The following is a 17,048-nucleotide window of genomic DNA, read 5'->3' as shown; positions in this document are numbered from 1 at the left end:
AAGAATAGGGTTTTTTAATAAATGCTGAAAATAAGGTCTGAGGGTAACACAGGTTTAGGAGATCTTACACGTTTTGTCCTATGAGATAAGGGCAGTCAATTAACATGACCTTAATGCATTATGAGCCTTTGTGCTTTTTTTTTTTACAACATACATTCTTGAAAATTCACAAAGTGACATTAGCTGATGATTATCTCATAGAACAAAACGTATACAATCTAAGCCTGTGTTTCCCACATAATGTATTTTAGGAGTTTATACAAAACACCTAAAAAATGGCATTCATTTTCTCCAGACCATGGCAGAGTTAGTGCATAGAGAAATAGTAATGACGTCTTTCTGTAACACAATACATCAATTTTAAGTGGAACATTTTAAAAGTATGAAACATGGAGATATGGCCTTGTGGGAAAACTAACACTATTAAGGAGTGTAGTAATTTAACCTTTTGTTTTTTGGAAATAATTTATTGCTGATGTGAAAGATAACTTCCTTATGTTCCAAAACCGTACTGCAAGCGATGCATTTTAACATTCAGAACGAGCGTCGGGGATCTTAACAAAACACCCCCGACCAGAGGATAATATGTCAATATGTGCTAAAGCATTCCCGACCAGAAGATTATATGTCAATATGCAGTTAGCGTCTATGAATGAGGTAAACCTCGGCTAGTCAGATGTCTTTTTTGACAAACCGTTTTTTCGGCAGGCAGGGTATTCTAATAGCCCTTCTGAGACTGACTCCACCAGTGTGAACAGTCCTATTGGGGAAACGAATAGTTCACTGTAGGGTAAGATGACAAAACATGGGGAAAGAGAAGCCCAGACTAGGGTCAGAATCAAATATGAGATGGATGTTTCTAAACGAAAGTGTTTTTGTGACGGACCAGTGAAAGTTGGAACGTGCTACCTTTAAAGTGTTCCGCCTATTTCTCGGCAATATTCCATTCCTCCTCTTGTCTGGTTGTGATTGTGAACTGAAAACGTTGAGTACACTTTTGAATGACTGATGTGGATGTGTTCACCATGCAAAGCTTGGCTTTGGCTTTTAACCATGGATGATTTAGAAGAGAAGAATCCTCGTACTCATACATGGCTAGCCAGTAGCTAGCTTTTTAACTTATAAAGCTAGCTATAATCGTTCAACACTTCGTAAAGTTACGTTAAGAATTGCTGCTCGGCTCTTGACTTAAGAAACATTTGACATGCCTAATTAATGTTACACCCATTGTAAACCGATATGTTATGGACACCGTACGTTATTTGTTTTTCCCTACATCCTACTGTCTCGTCTTTGCAGATGCAGCAGTGCACATTACTCAGTGCATCCGGCGCTCGTATCCCACTAGCCGATGGCCGAGCCGTGATCCTAGGTCGTGGTCCAGAGACTGGAGTTATTGACAAGAAGTGCTCCCGACACCAGGGTAAGAGGACTAGCTAGCTAACGTTAGATACGTACCAATGGCCATGTTCTAATTATTTATCTTACCTCCCAAAGTGTGCACTTGTTCACTTTCCTTCATGGATTTAAAAATCAATTAATGGTATACGGAAACTCTATCTTGCCCATGCGTACACCAATTCAATGTGTTTAAATGTGTGAAAAGTAGTGAATGAGTGTAAACTTCAGGAGAAAGGAGAGATTATTGGGATGCTGCTTTTTAAATGCGGTGTCCGGTGGGATTACTCCAGCCAGCTATCTAAACTGCACAACTATCTAAAATGTGTCATATTCCTTCCAGTGAAGCTGGTGGCCTGTTATGCAGACAAGGAGGTACTTGTAACACAGGTATGAAATGATTACATTGTGCCTGTTGTTGAGGCCAACGCTATCTTATCTTAGTTTTACACTCAACACTACTGCTTAACCTGTCTGTAACTGCTGTCAAAGTATAGTTTTCCTCTTCAGCTTGGTCCCAACCCCTCATCCTTGGGCAGTGAGAGTCTTGGTAGAGGCCAGTCTGGCCGACTGACCCATGACAGCACCCTCTACCTGGTTAACCAGAGCCACCCCTTCCGCGTGCAGTTCTCTGCTTCCAACGAAACCTCATCCTCTGCCCAGAAGGGGAAGGTTGTAGAAAGGTTGAAAGCATTGGATAAGACAAAAGGAGGTAAGAACGACAGAGGGAGGGAGGTTCAAAGCACAGGTCCCAAACGCAGCATCCAAGACTTTTTTGTTTCCTCTCCCAAGAAGGTATGAGAACACATTCATCTTAACTGAGAAAATGGCATGCATTTTAATTTGTCTAGCAATATTTAGAGTAACCGAAAGGACCTAACGTATCACTTCAACTGTTCAAAATACACCATGTTTTCTCAATGCCAACCTCCAATTTATGTGAAGTTTAGTTTGACCATGGTTGCATTTTTCTTTTTCACGCAGGCATCCAAGAGGTCACACAGTTCTGAGGAGGACCCGCAGGAGAAGCGCAGGAGGACTACAGGCTCCGACAGTGGGGGCGAGGACGAGGCTGAGAAGCTTGCTGAGGAGAAGCTCCGACACCTCCAGGAAATGTCAGAGAGGGCTTCAGGGGCTAGCAGAGACTGTGTCCAGCAGCAGGCATCAGTCTCAGCCTGTTCTCGAAGCCACTGGCAGCAGATTGGAAACCTCATGCTCTACACTGCTGTTGGCGTCACTGGAAGCACCAAGGTAAGAGCTAACTAGGTAATTCTGTAAAACTCCATATTTGATTTAAGCCAATGAGTCTGTGTGTTGTTTGAATGAGATGCTGAATATGATTTGACTTTGTCCATCCAAGGATGAAAACGTTTTAGGCCTACATTTGAGCGCTTTGGACATATTGTTTCCACCAACAATCTAATTGTCTCGAAGTTCGTTTTCAACCAAGCAGTACAAACACAATTACTTTTAGTAACATCATTTTAAAGCCGACCCATCTTTCTTTCTGGCCCAGATTGCTGGGTTCGACATTGACGGGTGTATCATCACCACCAATTCTGGAAAAGTGTTTCCCACCAGCCCAGATGACTGGAGGTCAGTCAGTCTGCTGTTCTGTCAAGTTGTGGCTTTGCGTATGGCCTCCTCTCGCTTTGCTTGCTCTCTCCTCATCCCTCATCTCTTGACTTGAGTCATTTCCTTGCCTATATTTGTTCTCTTATCTCCTTTACAGGATTCTCTTTCCTGAGATCCAACCCAAACTGGCCAGCTTATTAAAGAAAGGCTACAAGGTAGAAGCAAACATAAATGTATTGTCAAGCATGGATACGGCAAAGCTGTTCTACGAGAAATATTTCTTATCCGTCCTTTTAATGGTAATATGTGGCTAGATGAATAGCTAATGATGTCTCTGTTGCCCCTCCCAGGTTGTGTTTTTCACCAATCAGATGGGTATATCTAGGGGGAAACTGAAGCCTGAGGATTTCAAGTCTAAAGTGGAGAACGTTCTGAAGACATTACAGCTCCCCATACAGGTTAGTCAAGAAACATTTAAACACAAAGATGGCGCTTGAAAGCAGATTCACTATTGTATCTATGTGTTTGTCAGTGTTTTATTGTGTGTAAATCAGATGTTGGCACCTATAACTGTGTGTGTGTCTCAGGTCTTTGTGGCGTCTGGTCCTGGGATCTACAGGAAGCCAGTGATGGGGATGTGGGAGCACCTGTGTGAGAAGGTGAGACCATAAGGCACGCATCATATAAGACATTGTGAATAGGGATTACATGTAGACGATGATTGTGTCCTACAAACCACCTCAACACAGGTGTGTCGCAAAAGGTTCACAAAGCCAGCTCCATTTAGCATTGTCTAGTTGTTTGTCATCCACTCAGACCAGGTGTTGTACCATGCAGGCATTGCATATCTTAATAAAGCCTGACACTGATTTTTCTCTCTCTCGACTAGTTTGCTCTGAACCTTGGACTACAGTTCCACACTCCAGAGGAGTTCTTCCTGGGCTGGAAGATCGCCCCCTTCAGTCTTCCTCCATTTGACTCTGTGAGTAACCGGGTGGATATCTGTGGTATTCTGTCTGCACAGACCAGTCTGATTCTGTCTGCACAGAATACGTGTGAAGCTTTTGAAGCCTCTATGTATGTGTTTGCACTTGCACATCTGACTGTGTGTGTGTGTGTCTCTCTCTCCAGAGGAAATGTGACTCTAACGCCCGTCTATATGACCCGCCCAGTGCCTCCCTCACCTCCACCAAGCAGGAAGTAATCATTGCCGTGGGTTTCCCTGCTTGTAAGTGGACGTACATTCCTTATTTTTCTGCCATCCTCCCTCTCTTTACTGACAACCCTCCCTTCTTTTTTTTTATCCAGCTGGGAAATCATCCTTTTTCCACACACACATCGTCCCCAAAGGTTACGTGTACGTGAACAGGGTGAGTGGATCAGTGTGCTGTTGGCTCTCTTAACATCCACACACACACGCATATACACACACTGACCTGACCTGTGTTTGTCAGGACACCCTGGGCTCGTGGCAGAGCTGTGTTTCGGCCTGTGAGCGGGCTCTGAAGGAGGGGCGCAGCGTGGCGGTGGATAACACCAACCCAGACCCTGAGTCTCGCAAACGGTACCCGTCTCTGTGCTCCTACTAGTGTGTGGAGCACTTTTGGTTTACAGTTCATGAACAACCTAAACCACTTACATATCAGAGAGTGGTAAATCTGCTACATGCATGAACCAAACCAGAGATATTTGATTGAGTGTGTTTGTAGGGAATAGCATGTAACTTCTATACGTTGTCCCCCTCCAGGTATGTTGACGTCAGCCAGAGTTTGGGCGTGTCCTGTCGGTGCTTCAACTTCTCTGCCTCCCTGGAGCAGGCCAAGCACAACAACAGAGTAGGTCTCCTCTCTCCCGCTACTGAACTGTATATACCAGACTACACATGATTAATTATTCAGCAGTTCAGAGTAGAGGGTGACATGAACTTGCGACCTGATCGTACACACAGAATAGCCCAACCTGGGACTTAAACGACAACCATCTGGTTCAATGTACACTTCTTAAACCTTATCATTTACAGGCCATGGGATACACCCAGTTCAATATAGGCTGAGGTACTGCCCTGATGCATAGTGTTGTTCATTATTGGGCTCTTCCTGTGCTGTACAGTTCCGTGAGATGGCCCCCTCCACCACCAAGCACCTCAAAGTCAATGACATGATCTTCCACAGTTACAAGTAAGTGACATTGGATATTATCAAGGGACTTCACAGCATCACATTCTCAACGTAGGGATTCACTGGCCTCTACAATGGGTTGAAAGGATCAGAGCACACTAATATAACAAATATGTCTTTATGGCTGTGTTTACAGAGCCAGCCTAATTCTGGTCTTTTGGCAAAAGAGATGATCTGATTGATCTTTTTCCACTAATTGGTCTTTTGGCCAGAATTGGGTTGCCTGTATAAACACAGCATATACGTATGTCATATAAAATAAATGGCCAACTTCGAGGACATCCCGGAGTGTGTTGAGTATTTCTACCAGGGGAAGGTACCGGGCTGGGGCGCTGCCCGCCTGTGCCAGCGCTTCTAAAACAGGTACCACTTTGCCACGCTGTACGACACCAACCACCGCATTCAGCCTACCGCTTCCAGCCCAGCAACGGAGGAGGCAGGGAGAAGCGCTGGTTTGTGGAGCCACAGGTGGGTCATGAGAACGGGGCAGATGTGTATGTGGCTAGAAACAGACATGCCATAGGACGGTCTCCTCAACAACTCACATCAATAACTCTATGTTGGTGACCCAAATTCAAAAACGTTGCCAAAATAAATTATGGGAACATTTTTTATTAGATGCCTAAAAAGTTGAGAAAGATCAATGATATTTTAGGTTTGAATTGATCTGAAACTTGGGGTTGTAACAGCAGTTTACTTTCCTTCCCAGCTTGTGAACCTTACGTGGGGTGCAGAGATGAAGGATGGGTACTGGCTGGGGAAAGATCACCCTGGGGTTTACCTGGGCGAGAGACAGGCGCTCAACGAGGACTACACCCACTCTGGCCTCGACCGCGGCCATCTCAACCCCAATGGACACCATGCAGGTAGTCTACTCCACAATACCGGCTCTGCTTTGGACAGATTTCATGCAACAACATTTAAATTCCAATGTTGTTAGGATTCTTAGAATTGTTTCTTAGTTCAGTGTGGACTACTGTGATGGTCGACTATTGAGCTGAAAGTTAAGTACAAGGTCAACTCAAGTTTATTTCCACAAACCAGCGAACACACAACGTTGCCTCAAAGTTGACTCCAAGTGGGCCTCAACACGCCATTGCTAATTTGTAACACTTACTAATTAATCTCATGACAAATTATTAAACCTAGAGTATATCCCTCTTTCTCTCTCCTTCTTAATCTCACAGTCACCCCCTTCCTTTCCTCCCCAAGTCCCCAGTCGTAACGCCACCTTCACCCTGACCAATGTGGTGCCCCAGAACCCCAAGCTCAACCAGAACGCCTGGGCCCGCCACGAGTCCCAGCTCACTGACCTGTTCAAGGCCCAGTGCGCCCAGGCCTACGTGCTGGTGGGCGCCATCCCCTCCACAGACAACTGGATTGTCAAGGACAACGTCCGACGCGTCAATATCCCCAAGTACATCTGGAACGCCTACTGCTGTGTGGACAACAACGGTGAGCCGGTCCGTAGCGGTGGCGCCACCGCCCTCAACACCGAGCAGAACCGAGTGGACCAGCGTTCACTGCTGGAGCTGAACGGTTTCCTGCAGCAGTACTCCAACGCACCAGTAGGGGAGCTGTTTCACAACAACTGCCAGGCAGTGCCCGAGGAGTAGTTTCTCCCAATCATGGGTTTCTAATCATTATTTGACAGTGGCAATGTGAGCTAAAACTTCAGTTCACACATCAGCACCAGTCTTTCAGCCAAGTCAAGTGCTTCCTACTGTGAAAATGACATCATGAACTACAGTGGATAAATAAAGAACTATGTTTGGAGAGATACATATTTTATTATTCTTTATATGTGCTTTCTAGGAATAAGCAAGAATAATATAAAGTATATAACAAGAGGTACATTTCTTTAGCTTTGTATACAGTATCAAAAACACATGAGACTTCAGAATAAGGTGCCTTACTGTGCACATAACTACATTAAAATGAAAGACCTTGTAAAACATCCAACTTATTATAAATAAGGCACTTGCAAGGACTCGTCTGAAGTCCACTAGAATATACAACTGCATTTATAGTCAACAATAGACCCCCAATCTCCTCAGCCAGGCCTTTGTGACGACTTCAAAAACCGTTACAATTATTTATTTCTTTGCACAACAAACGCAACCATGATTCGTGCAGTAGCATTTCTACACCAGGCCAACACACTCCTAGTCACCACTCCTTCACCTTCACCCGTCACCAAACGATACCTACCCTTCACCAGCAATCCCTGACCTGTGACCCCCAATATAAGGGGGTGACCTCCTCTATAGTTCAGCCATACTGGGTCATAGGGTGGTCGCTCCACACTGGCATGTTAGAGAGCTTTTCCTCTGTAGCGGGCTCAATGGGCCAGCCCCAGGCCTTGAAGAAGGGAGCCAGGTTCCTCTCGACCGCCAGGGAGAAGGTCTCAGCATACAGGTTCATCTTTCCCTGGTTGTCATTGGGCACGTTCTGCATGGTGTGGTAGGCAGCAAACACCTTCTTGAAGGCGTCCCAGCCAAACTGGTCCTGGAGCTGGTGGGAACGAGGACGACAAAGAGAAACTGCTTACACAAACTCAACCCGAGATAAAGTAACTTTTTTTAAGCATCTATATTTTCCTATTGGTCTTTCACAAGCACTAACTGTAGGGTTTGTACACAACATACTCTGCAGCAGGGCGTACTACACAGTATACATCACTAGAATCTCCTGTCACCTGCATGTAGGTCTCCAGTGCCACCCACATGTCCCAGCTGGCCAGATTCCTGCCCCCTTTAGCGTACCCCTCGGCACGGCTCTGTCGGTTGGCCAGCGTCATGTTGGGGTGGGCCTGATCCCGTTTCACCCCCAACACCTCCTCGTGCACGTACACGGACCACAGGTTACACGTGCACTCAGTGGTGTGTGAGGGGAACTCCCAGACTCCTCTCTGCTGGTTGTGGCCCAGCTCGTGGATTGCTCCCCACAGGCCCGAGCTGCGGGCTGCCACAGGGTTTACCAGGTCTGGGGCGGAGGAGGAATGTATCATGATAGGGTAGCCTGCATGCATGAAGCCTGTGGGTGGGGGGGGAGAGGGTCAGCTCAATGTCTGGATACTTGCAGGGCAGAGGTTGTGCAGTCCACTCCAATACACTCTTTGAAAAATGGTTCCAAAAGGGTTCTACAGCTGTCCCGATAGGTAGAACCCTTTAGAGTTCTATATTGAAGCAAAAATGGTTCTACCTGGAACCAAAAGTCTTCTCCTATGAGGACAGCCGAAGAACCCTTATGGGTTCTAGATAGAAGCTCTTTTTCTAAGAGTGTAGGTCACTCTTGCTCCCTTAGAAACTGTATAGGGACTATCCTACCTGACTCAAAATAAAAAAAAATTATATTTGGGTCAATGTCTTTTCAGATAATTTCTCTTTTTCCTGTTCATATCCAGCAATTACACGATCCCTAGTCCCCTACCATAGTCAATTCCAGTCAAGACAGTTTATCCATGCTAAGAAATAAAAGGGACAGGCGCTGACCATGGGAAATCTGGACGTCGGCCACAAAGCGCTCCTTGCGGGGGAACTTGGCGGGGACGGAGGCCAGGTCAGCTACCCCCCTCATGATGTCATCCCAGAGAGCTGCCACCAGGTCAGGCCGATCCAGACCTCGGACCACGTCAGAGTGGACGGTCAGGATGATGTTCTCAAACTCCATCTCTGCCCAGGGGGAAGGGGCGGTCCGCAGAACTGCCCAGTCTGCAGGTGTGGTCATGCCTAGAGAGGAAAGAGGCAAGGGTTGGAGGAAAATCCTGGATCATTTCACTGAATTTATTATTTTCACAAGGTGTTATGACTAGGCTGTGTACATCTTCATAATCAATCATGAAATCAATCGGCCTAGCATTGGTGAGCAACATACATTAAATGGCCTTCAAGATGAATATTACCAGACAAACATTCGGTACAGTGTGATTTCTTACCACAATGATGAGTAGCACATTGAATATCAATTCTCATAACAGCAGGGAGTTCAGTTTTAATAACACAGCTGCAGTTACACAGTATCTGAGAGCATCGCTGTTCTAAGCTTAGTGTATCTCTGTATTCTACAGATGTTTCACGCAGAACAAAGGCTCTGTCATTTCCTCTTTAATCAGCCGTCATCATCGTACATTCAAAATGGCCACAGCGAGCAGGAAGCAACTCAATTATGTATTAGGAATACATGAATAGCAGATCAGAATACATGAATACAACTCTGGGAAATTAATAAAAAAAGAGGTGAAAAGATATATTTTGCCTGGATGAAGTCAAAAGGGTCCCAGACAGACATTGTAAATGAGTAAATGAGGGGGCTGGATGGAGTAATGTACTTTGTTCTTTTATGGTGTATGTACTTTGTGTTATCTTTTATTCACCTGGTATTTATCCAGGTTAGTCTCATTGAAATACCCTCTCTGTAACACTTTCTATGAGGCACGCACATATAATAATGGCACACTTGGCGCATTATAACACTTGCTATAAGCCGTCATGAGTTATAACACCCTTGTAATACATCACTTGGATGCATTATAAGACCAAAGTGTAAAATGCATCATCGAGCCCCACCTCCCTCCCTCTCACACCCACCCACTTACCAGTCTTGTAGTAGGGGGCCGGCACAGCCCCCTGAATGATGACCTCCAACCCCTCCACCTGGGTCTTAGGAGGGGCGATGAGATAGAGGAGACCGCCCCACAGGTTCCACACCTGCATCATCTCTGAGTCTATGGGGAAGCGCTCATGAACCACTGGCGCTCGCCTCAGCTCGTTCGAATTCCCAATGTTGTCAGTCTGACAGCCTATCTGGACCTGATGGTAACAGGGGCATCAGTCAGTCAATCAATCAATCCACAAAGTGCTTTTGCATCAACATGTAAAGGGCTTGATCTCAAAACAAATAAAACATTGATTCAATAGACTTTAGAATGATAAGACATAACAAAAAGCAGTAATGGATACCTTCCAGCCCTGGTTGACGATTTGTGGTGGCATGGCCATGTACGTCCTCATCCCAGGGGAAAGGAACAGACCAGTGCTGAGCCACTCCTCTCCTCCTAAGACAATGTTCAGCAGTGGTTATATTCAAACACAACTGTATAGAATAATAGTGAGTGTGTGGTTAGAAACATGTATACCCAAACTAACCAATGAAATTGCACATAAGCAGAGTAGCTATGGCGAAAGGTATTTTCTTGCACCCATTGCTTCCCAAGACTTAACCATCTCCTTAACCATGATCCACTATTTTAGAGTGCAAATGAGAGCTAACTGACCTGCTGTATTACAGTTGATCCTAACCCTGGCATTGGACAAGGCAGGCATCATGGGCTGGTCCTTGATCAGGTAAGGCAGTAGGGCATCTGGGTCCTGGCACACCTTGTACACCTGCGCGCCAACATTGAGCAGCAGGTGGTCCTTGGCGCTTATCACCGGGCAGCTGTGGCACACCTGGGGGATGCCCGTCTCCTTCAGCACGTCAGTGAGCATGGCCAGCACCGAGGTGTACGAGGCACAGTCGTGCGCCCGCATGTGCAGGTAATTGGCGCAGTCGCTGCCAAGCTTCTTCAGACCTGCCTCCTCATTCTCCGTCAGCGTCTCGCCCTGGGTCACGTGGCCGGCAAAGCGGCGCAGCAGGTGGCGGAAGTGGAAGCCCTCAGAGCAGGTCTGACCCGGGACTGGGGCCTTGTAGCAGCCTGCGTCCAGAGTGTTCCCCATCATGCTGAGGCCCATCTTGTTGAGGATGTGGTTGCCTGCGTACCCTGTCATGGTGTTGTGGCCTGGATTTGTCTGGGCCCAGTACCAGGCGTGACCCCCGATCAGCAGACCCCCGCCCTCGGCCACAAAGTCCTGGATTTCATCGGCCTGGGCGTCGCTGTAGGAGGTGCAGACGTAGACGCTAAGCTCCTTCCTGAAGCCGCTCTTCTCACAGCGCATGCCCGACTTGCTCAGCAGGGTGTGGGCGGCGCCGAGCTGGGGCAGGACGCCTACCAAGCCGTTACGGCCCTCGTCTAACCAGCGCACGGCATTGAGCATGAAGGGGGACATCTGCTCTCGGCCCAAATATCCCTCGTGGGTGATCACGATGACTCGGCCCTGTCCGTAGTATGCCCCGGCCAGAAAGGACCTGCAGTCCTTTGTGGTGCCGATGGGGAATGCGAGAGGGCCGTGTACCAGCACCTCTGAGCAAATAGCCCCGCCCTGGATATCAAACTCAGTCACGCCCTCCAGCAGGAACTCCAGGTCATCCTTGAAGTCCTTGCCTATCCTAGGGAAAGAAGAGAGTGAAAGTGTAGGTATGATAGACAAGATAACTTAGACACATAAAAATAGCTAAAAAAATAAAATAAATTACATTTATTTAACCAGGTGATTTCTGGAGTTAAATAAAAACCCTTCTTTGTTTTCTTCACACCTGGTTCTAGGAGGTGATCAGGCACAAAATACCACCATGTACACATTTCCGTTTTACTACAGTATCTCTATATTAATATGCCACCTTCTCTATGAACTGCCCAATACTTACGCCACAGCCAGCCAGTTGGAAGGGATCTGTGGAGGCACAGGGAGAGTACCCAGCTCTCCAAGGTGCTCCGAGAAGTAGATGCCAGCCACGCTGGAAACCTTGTTCCCAGGGAAACCCAGCAGGGTGTTCTGTTTGGGGTGTTCCTCCGCCCAGCTACACGCCTGACCAGCAATCAGCAGCCCGCCCCCCACCTTCAGGAACCCCACCAGTTCCTTCACCTCTGGGCCCACGCAGTACGCATCTGTGACATACACTCCCAGGCCCTCGCAGAAGCCCCCCAACTTGGGTTGGAGGCTGGAGTGGCTGAGGTTGTCGGCTACGGCCTTACAGCTCTGGTGGACGCCCACGGTAGTGCTGTCACAGGAGGAGCCTGTCAGCCAGGTTAGGGCATTCTCCACTAGGGTAGGAAAGGCGGTGAGGTAGCCCTCGTGGCCCAGCACCACCACCCGGCCTCGGCCGTAGAAGGAGGCAGCCATCAGGACCTGGCCACAGGCGTTCATGGCCAGCGGGAAGGCTTGGTCCCCGATCAGTACTAAGCTGCTGGGTATGTTTGGCCCGCTGAGGTCCAGCTCCTTGACCCCCCTCATCAGGGCAGTGTAGGCCTCCTCACGGGACATGCTGGTTTGGGTCATGGCTTAGTCAGTAGGCTGACGATCCTGTAGGTGGTGGAGAAGGGAAAAAAAGGATTTTAAAAGACAGATATGTATTAAACAGTATAAGTACTGGAGGCTGACAAGTCCATGTACATGCATTTAACTCTTTAAACTGTTGCTATGACAAAAACAAGTTTCTGAATTTTACGTTGCGGTAATCTCTACAACAAAAGTATCATAAATAATTCAGAACAAAAGAAGGCATCTGTAAAACCTACCTAGATACAAAGGAAAACCAACCGCCGACGATCAGAATCAAGAGGAAAATGGAGTTCAGAGCAAGCAGAGCAGCAAGCTGTGTTACATTCCACTTAGCATACTTGGAACAGTCTGAATGAAGGGAAGAAAGAGATCATCATATCAGCAAACCAAGCGAAAGGAGAAGGGAGGGGTGTGTGTGGCCAATAACTGGCAACTGTGACCTGAGCAGACAAGGCAGGGCAGGGGAAAGGGAGGCATCTGTCAACAGTGAGTCTGTATGAATAGCTAACAGTGTACTCACATGGGTGGAGTCCTTCAGATACCAGAAGGGTTGCCTAATGCTTATTTTTTATTTGTTTTATTTATTGCAAGAATAACAACAATAATGTTTAAAAAAATAGTTATGATCGGAATTACAGAAATAAGCATAATGCCATTTAACATCATCAAAGGTAAATTTAGGGAATTCTGGAGATTATATACACAACCATTAATGAATTTCAATCCATAGTTTACTAGAATGGCGGCATGAAACAAATAAATGCTCTATAGATTCTGAATCAGAGGAACAAAAAACACAAGGCATTTTGTCAAAATTTAATATTTTGTGCAAGAAATCATTAACAGGGTATATGTAAGAAAAAAATGTTTTGGTTTCTTTACCTTTTGGGATAACTGGAAAATTAAGGTAAAGGTAGTCGTTTTTAACCATAGCATGGGTTGGTCACTTCCATAGCAATATATTGAATTGTAATCACCAAAAATTACTTAATTAACTCCCAATCGTATCCACTTATTGTTGAATATTTTATCCAAAAGGTTCAAGTGATTCATTTGTAAACTTAGAAAAGAGAGAACAACCTCATAATATAACAAAGTGTACTTAATAAGTCCAAGTAAAGGAAGTGGAATTACTTTGCAAACCTTAAATATATTCTCTCTGAGTAGTTTAACCTGAAATTTACCAATGAACTCATCAAACGCCAGAAACTCCCCAGTGTTGCCTAACAAATCACATACATTAGGAATTCAAGTCCACCAAGTTTATTAAACTGACTGTTAGGGATATGATACCACATAGAAATAGGATTAGACAGACATAAATTCAACCATTTCATTCTAAAAGTACCCACTAACGACTAAAAATCAATAGCCTGTAAACCTCCACCATCTTAAGTCTTTCACTAATTGAGATTTCCGAATATAATATCTTGTATTCCTCCAAACAAATCTAAATATTACAGAATTGACTTTTTTTTAAATGTTATTAGAAGAAAGAAAAAGGGACAGACTTGGGTATATGATTCTAGATAAACAATCAGTCTTGGACAAAATAATGCAACCCAAAATTGAGATATCACGTTGCAGCCACTGACTTAATGAAACTCTTATGGAATTAATCCTATTATCGTTGTTTAAAGATTCTCTATCTGAAACGTTTGGCATAGACATGGGCTAGTAACTTATAGCCAGTTGCCAACAACGTAATTGGTGTCCAGGTAAAGAGAGTCCTGCTTTGGTTTGGGAATAAGAACTATTAGTCCCTGTATCAAAGAAGGTGGTAAGATAGCATTAGCAATACCCTCTTTGTATACCGAAAGCAATAACTCTAATATCAAGCCAGAAATGTCAATAGAATTCAGGAGTCAAGCCATCCGGTGCAGGAGATTTACCAATAGGATTTGTTTAATGGCTTGGTCCAACTCAGTCATATCTATATCAGAATCACAGAGTTTCTTAAACCTTGATTCTATAGGCTTAACAGAGTTATTAACTGAAACCATAAAAAGGAATCGAAGTCGCCTTCCGAAAGATGAGATTGATACAGCGTACTGTAGAAAGAGTGTATTTTCTTATTAATCACTTCAAGATCATCAGATAGTGTCATTTACATAAATGGATGAAATACTATTCCTAGCCTGCGTTTTTTTCACCTTTCTCAATCCATTTGCCCTTTGAATGGATGAAGGCACCTTGTGCCTTATCGTTGTTTATGTCGTCCAGTTCACATTGGCATTTAGCAAGCTTGGCTTTTTCATCTTCATTTAAATCAAGTTTATTGCTCAGCCTGTTAATATCAACAATAATAATATCTGCTTGGAGAATCTGACTGTATGTTATAACCATACATATTTACCAATATGTAACGTGACCCTTTACATTCGAAAACAATAGATATCCAGTGACCCTCATCATCACACCTGCTTTCTAAAACTGTACCTGGAAAACGTCTGAAAAGTATTGCCACACCAGCAGAATGAGATGAGCCATGGCTAAAAATGATCTTGTCACCACATTTTTTAAGTCAGCATCTGAGGAATGTGTCTCTAGAAATAAAAAAACAATTGGCCTTTAATGAATCTTTCCAAAAACGAAAAAGAGCCTTGCGTTTTATATTGTTACGTAACCCCTTGGTGTTCAAGGATAAAAAGGAAAGATAAATATTGTAGAGTATCCTAGAAAAAGAGTTGTCTAAAATAAACAGGGGCCTGAATAATATAAAAGTAACATACGCCCATCAAAATGAACTTGACGAACAGTAACGACCATACACAGGAAAATAAATGGATAGATCGTGCAATAACACATCTTATATTAATAGTTTACATCTTCAATTGAACTCTCAAACTTAAAATAAATACATATCTGAAGGCTAATCAAGCCATATTGAAAATAAATGGAGATGTGCTTACATAATATCGATCTTGAAACAAAATGAAGAACAAAAAACACATTTAGTATTCTTACGTTGTTTAATGCTCACATCCAAACCTCGCCACTACAAACAAACATTACCGCCCTATGCAATATCACCTATATGCCGTGTTCAGATAAACGATTGCATGAATAAACTCACCAGTTGAAAAGGTATATGGCTTCAACTCGTAAAACGTGAATCAGTCAGTCACGTGCCTCCACCCTGCGGCGGCCAATGACAGCAAACCCCTGGCGAAAGAATGCTTTTACCACCTGCTTCTTGCCACATCGACTTGTGGCCACAGCTTCGCACGGGCATCCCTGTCGCGCTTGCTCAATTCTTCTGCAAAGCGAATGCCTTTCTCCCTGCAGATCGGCGCCAGCTTCGCAGCTCTCCAAACCTCGTCTCTCACGTTCCTCAACCGCTCAACGCAAACATAATGATGACCTGTCTTTCTGTTCTTCTCCTTTCTCTTGTCTCCGAGACTGTGTACAACATATACCGCGATGTTCAGGGTAGCAGTGATATGGAACAAACTTCCCAATAATGACAAGCACAATCCCTCTGATATTCTCACCATCAGTTTCAGGTAACCCGTTCAGTCTCAGCCCCCATCGGCGCTTGTATCCATCCTGTTCAGCACTGGCTTGTGCGCAGCTCCTCGTTTTCTTTTGTCAGGGCATCAATGTCATTTTTCAACAGTGGTGATACCCTTAATGCCTGCTACATTCAAATCTGTCGTTTTGGAAGCGTCTGCAATCTAGAGGGTCTTTTTATGAATCCTCTCATTAAAGCCATTCAACCGAATAGCTTGTTCGTCAAATTTCTTGTTTAAACCCTGGATTGCCTTCATTGGTGATAGGCTGGGGTGGTTGAGTCTGCCCGGCGTCACTGTCTCGTAATCTCTTCAGGTTGGAGGGTTTCGAAGGGGATTTATTGGACACCTGTACCGAAAACGAATTTACTCCGAAGTCGGTACCGTTACTTCTGGAGGAGTGTCAAAATCTTCCAACTAGTTGACAGTATCCACCTCGGTTACGACAGCTCCCTCCACATTTTGCTAGCTTCCACCTAATGTTACTAGCTAGCTAACACTGATTTATTGTTAGCTAGTCTTCGCTAAACTTACTTGAAGTACAACAAAGTGGAAAAGTGATGTTCGGTAAACCACCAAACTAATTGAAATAGGGGAAAAAATACAGTAAGAAACGTAACTTTAACTGTGACGGTCGTCAAACTCAAATTAGGGCTTGAATTCAATTTAAAGTTCAAGAGCTCAGTATATGGCTCACACATCAACACCATTATCCCAGAAAACCTAGACCCACTCCAATTTGCATACCTGCCCAACAGATCCACAGATAACGCAATCTCTATTGCACTCCACACTGCCCTTTCACACCTGGGCAAAAGGAACACCTATGTGAGAATGCTATTCATTGACTACAGCTCAGCGTTCAACACCATTGTGCCCTCAAAGCTCATAACTAAGCTAAGAACCCTGGGACTAAACACCTCCCTCTGCAACTGGATCCTGGGCCACCCCAGGTGGTAAGGGTGGACTACGGGAAAAGGAGGACTGAGCACGCCCCCATTCTCATCGACGGGCTGTAGTGGTGCAGGTTGAGAGCTTCAAGTTCTTTGGTGTCCACATCACCAACAAACTAACATGGTCCAAGCACACCAAGACAGTCTTGAAAAGGGCACGACAAAACATATTCCCCCTCAGGAGACTAAAAAGATTTGGCATGGATCCTCAGTTCCTCAAAAGGTTCTATAGCTGCACCACCGAGAGCATCCTGACTGGCTGCATCACTGTCT

General features: G+C 45.0%; 2 protein-coding genes across 9 annotated transcripts in view; one reads left to right on the top strand and one right to left on the bottom strand.

The window, feature by feature from the left end:
* Nucleotides 1-17,048, top strand: part of pnkp (polynucleotide kinase 3'-phosphatase) — a 35,185-nt gene that overhangs the window by 7,122 nt on the left and 11,015 nt on the right. For 2 of the 5 annotated variants that reach the window (XM_055896325.1, XM_055896323.1), the window contains exons 2-16: nt 1,300-1,423; nt 1,742-1,788; nt 1,909-2,193; nt 2,383-2,649; nt 2,915-2,994; nt 3,131-3,188; nt 3,324-3,431; nt 3,561-3,632; nt 3,863-3,955; nt 4,105-4,201; nt 4,282-4,343; nt 4,428-4,537; nt 4,721-4,808; nt 5,083-5,150; nt 5,860-5,953. The exons of 1 other annotated variant lie outside the window; for it this stretch is intronic. In XM_055896325.1, the coding sequence (XP_055752300.1) occupies nt 1,300-1,423; nt 1,742-1,788; nt 1,909-2,193; nt 2,383-2,649; nt 2,915-2,994; nt 3,131-3,188; nt 3,324-3,431; nt 3,561-3,632; nt 3,863-3,955; nt 4,105-4,201; nt 4,282-4,343; nt 4,428-4,537; nt 4,721-4,808; nt 5,083-5,150; nt 5,860-5,866 (1,566 nt within the window). In that variant the 3' untranslated portion in view covers nt 5,867-5,953. Of the gene's footprint in view, nt 1-875; nt 1,424-1,741; nt 1,789-1,908; nt 2,194-2,382; nt 2,650-2,914; nt 2,995-3,130; nt 3,189-3,323; nt 3,432-3,560; nt 3,633-3,862; nt 3,956-4,104; nt 4,202-4,281; nt 4,344-4,427; nt 4,538-4,720; nt 4,809-5,082; nt 5,151-5,859; nt 5,954-17,048 lie in introns of those variants that run through there. 2 more of the 5 variants (XM_055896324.1, XM_055896322.1) reach the window with 2 other exon arrangements.
* Nucleotides 6,921-16,736, bottom strand: LOC129832329 (TRPM8 channel-associated factor homolog). 4 transcript variants are annotated; one of them, XM_055896318.1, is made up of 9 exons: nt 16,570-16,736; nt 12,547-12,658; nt 11,676-12,331; nt 10,426-11,417; nt 10,112-10,206; nt 9,748-9,961; nt 8,645-8,881; nt 7,849-8,186; nt 6,921-7,664 (listed from the first exon to the last, which is right to left on the bottom strand). In XM_055896318.1, exons 3-9 carry the CDS (start codon nt 12,305-12,307, stop codon nt 7,422-7,424), a joined length of 2,751 nt encoding a protein of 916 aa, XP_055752293.1. In that variant the 5' UTR covers nt 12,308-12,331; nt 12,547-12,658; nt 16,570-16,736; the 3' UTR covers nt 6,921-7,421. The 4 variants fall into 4 exon arrangements, with proteins under 4 accessions (XP_055752293.1, XP_055752291.1, XP_055752292.1 ...); XM_055896316.1 differs by lacking the exon at nt 16,570-16,736 and adding an exon at nt 15,387-16,162; XM_055896317.1 differs by lacking the exon at nt 16,570-16,736 and adding an exon at nt 15,223-15,373.

Source organism: Salvelinus fontinalis, chromosome 33, assembly GCF_029448725.1.
Source record: "Salvelinus fontinalis isolate EN_2023a chromosome 33, ASM2944872v1, whole genome shotgun sequence".
Lineage (NCBI taxonomy): Eukaryota > Metazoa > Chordata > Actinopteri > Salmoniformes > Salmonidae > Salvelinus > Salvelinus fontinalis.
This window is presented reverse-complemented; position numbering and strand designations above follow the sequence as displayed.

Excerpts from the sequence above, each read along its gene's own strand:
- LOC129832329 (XM_055896318.1), bottom strand. The coding sequence starts at position 12,307 with ATGACCCAAACCAGCATGTCCCGTGAGGAGGCCTACACTGCCCTGATG. Across the intron at positions 8,187-8,644 it reads CGACGTCCAGATTTCCCATG|GCTTCATGCATGCAGGCTAC; the intron begins GTCAGCGCCTGT and ends CCCCACCCACAG. Across the intron at positions 7,665-7,848 it reads CACTGGAGACCTACATGCAG|CTCCAGGACCAGTTTGGCTG; the intron begins GTGACAGGAGAT and ends CGTTCCCACCAG.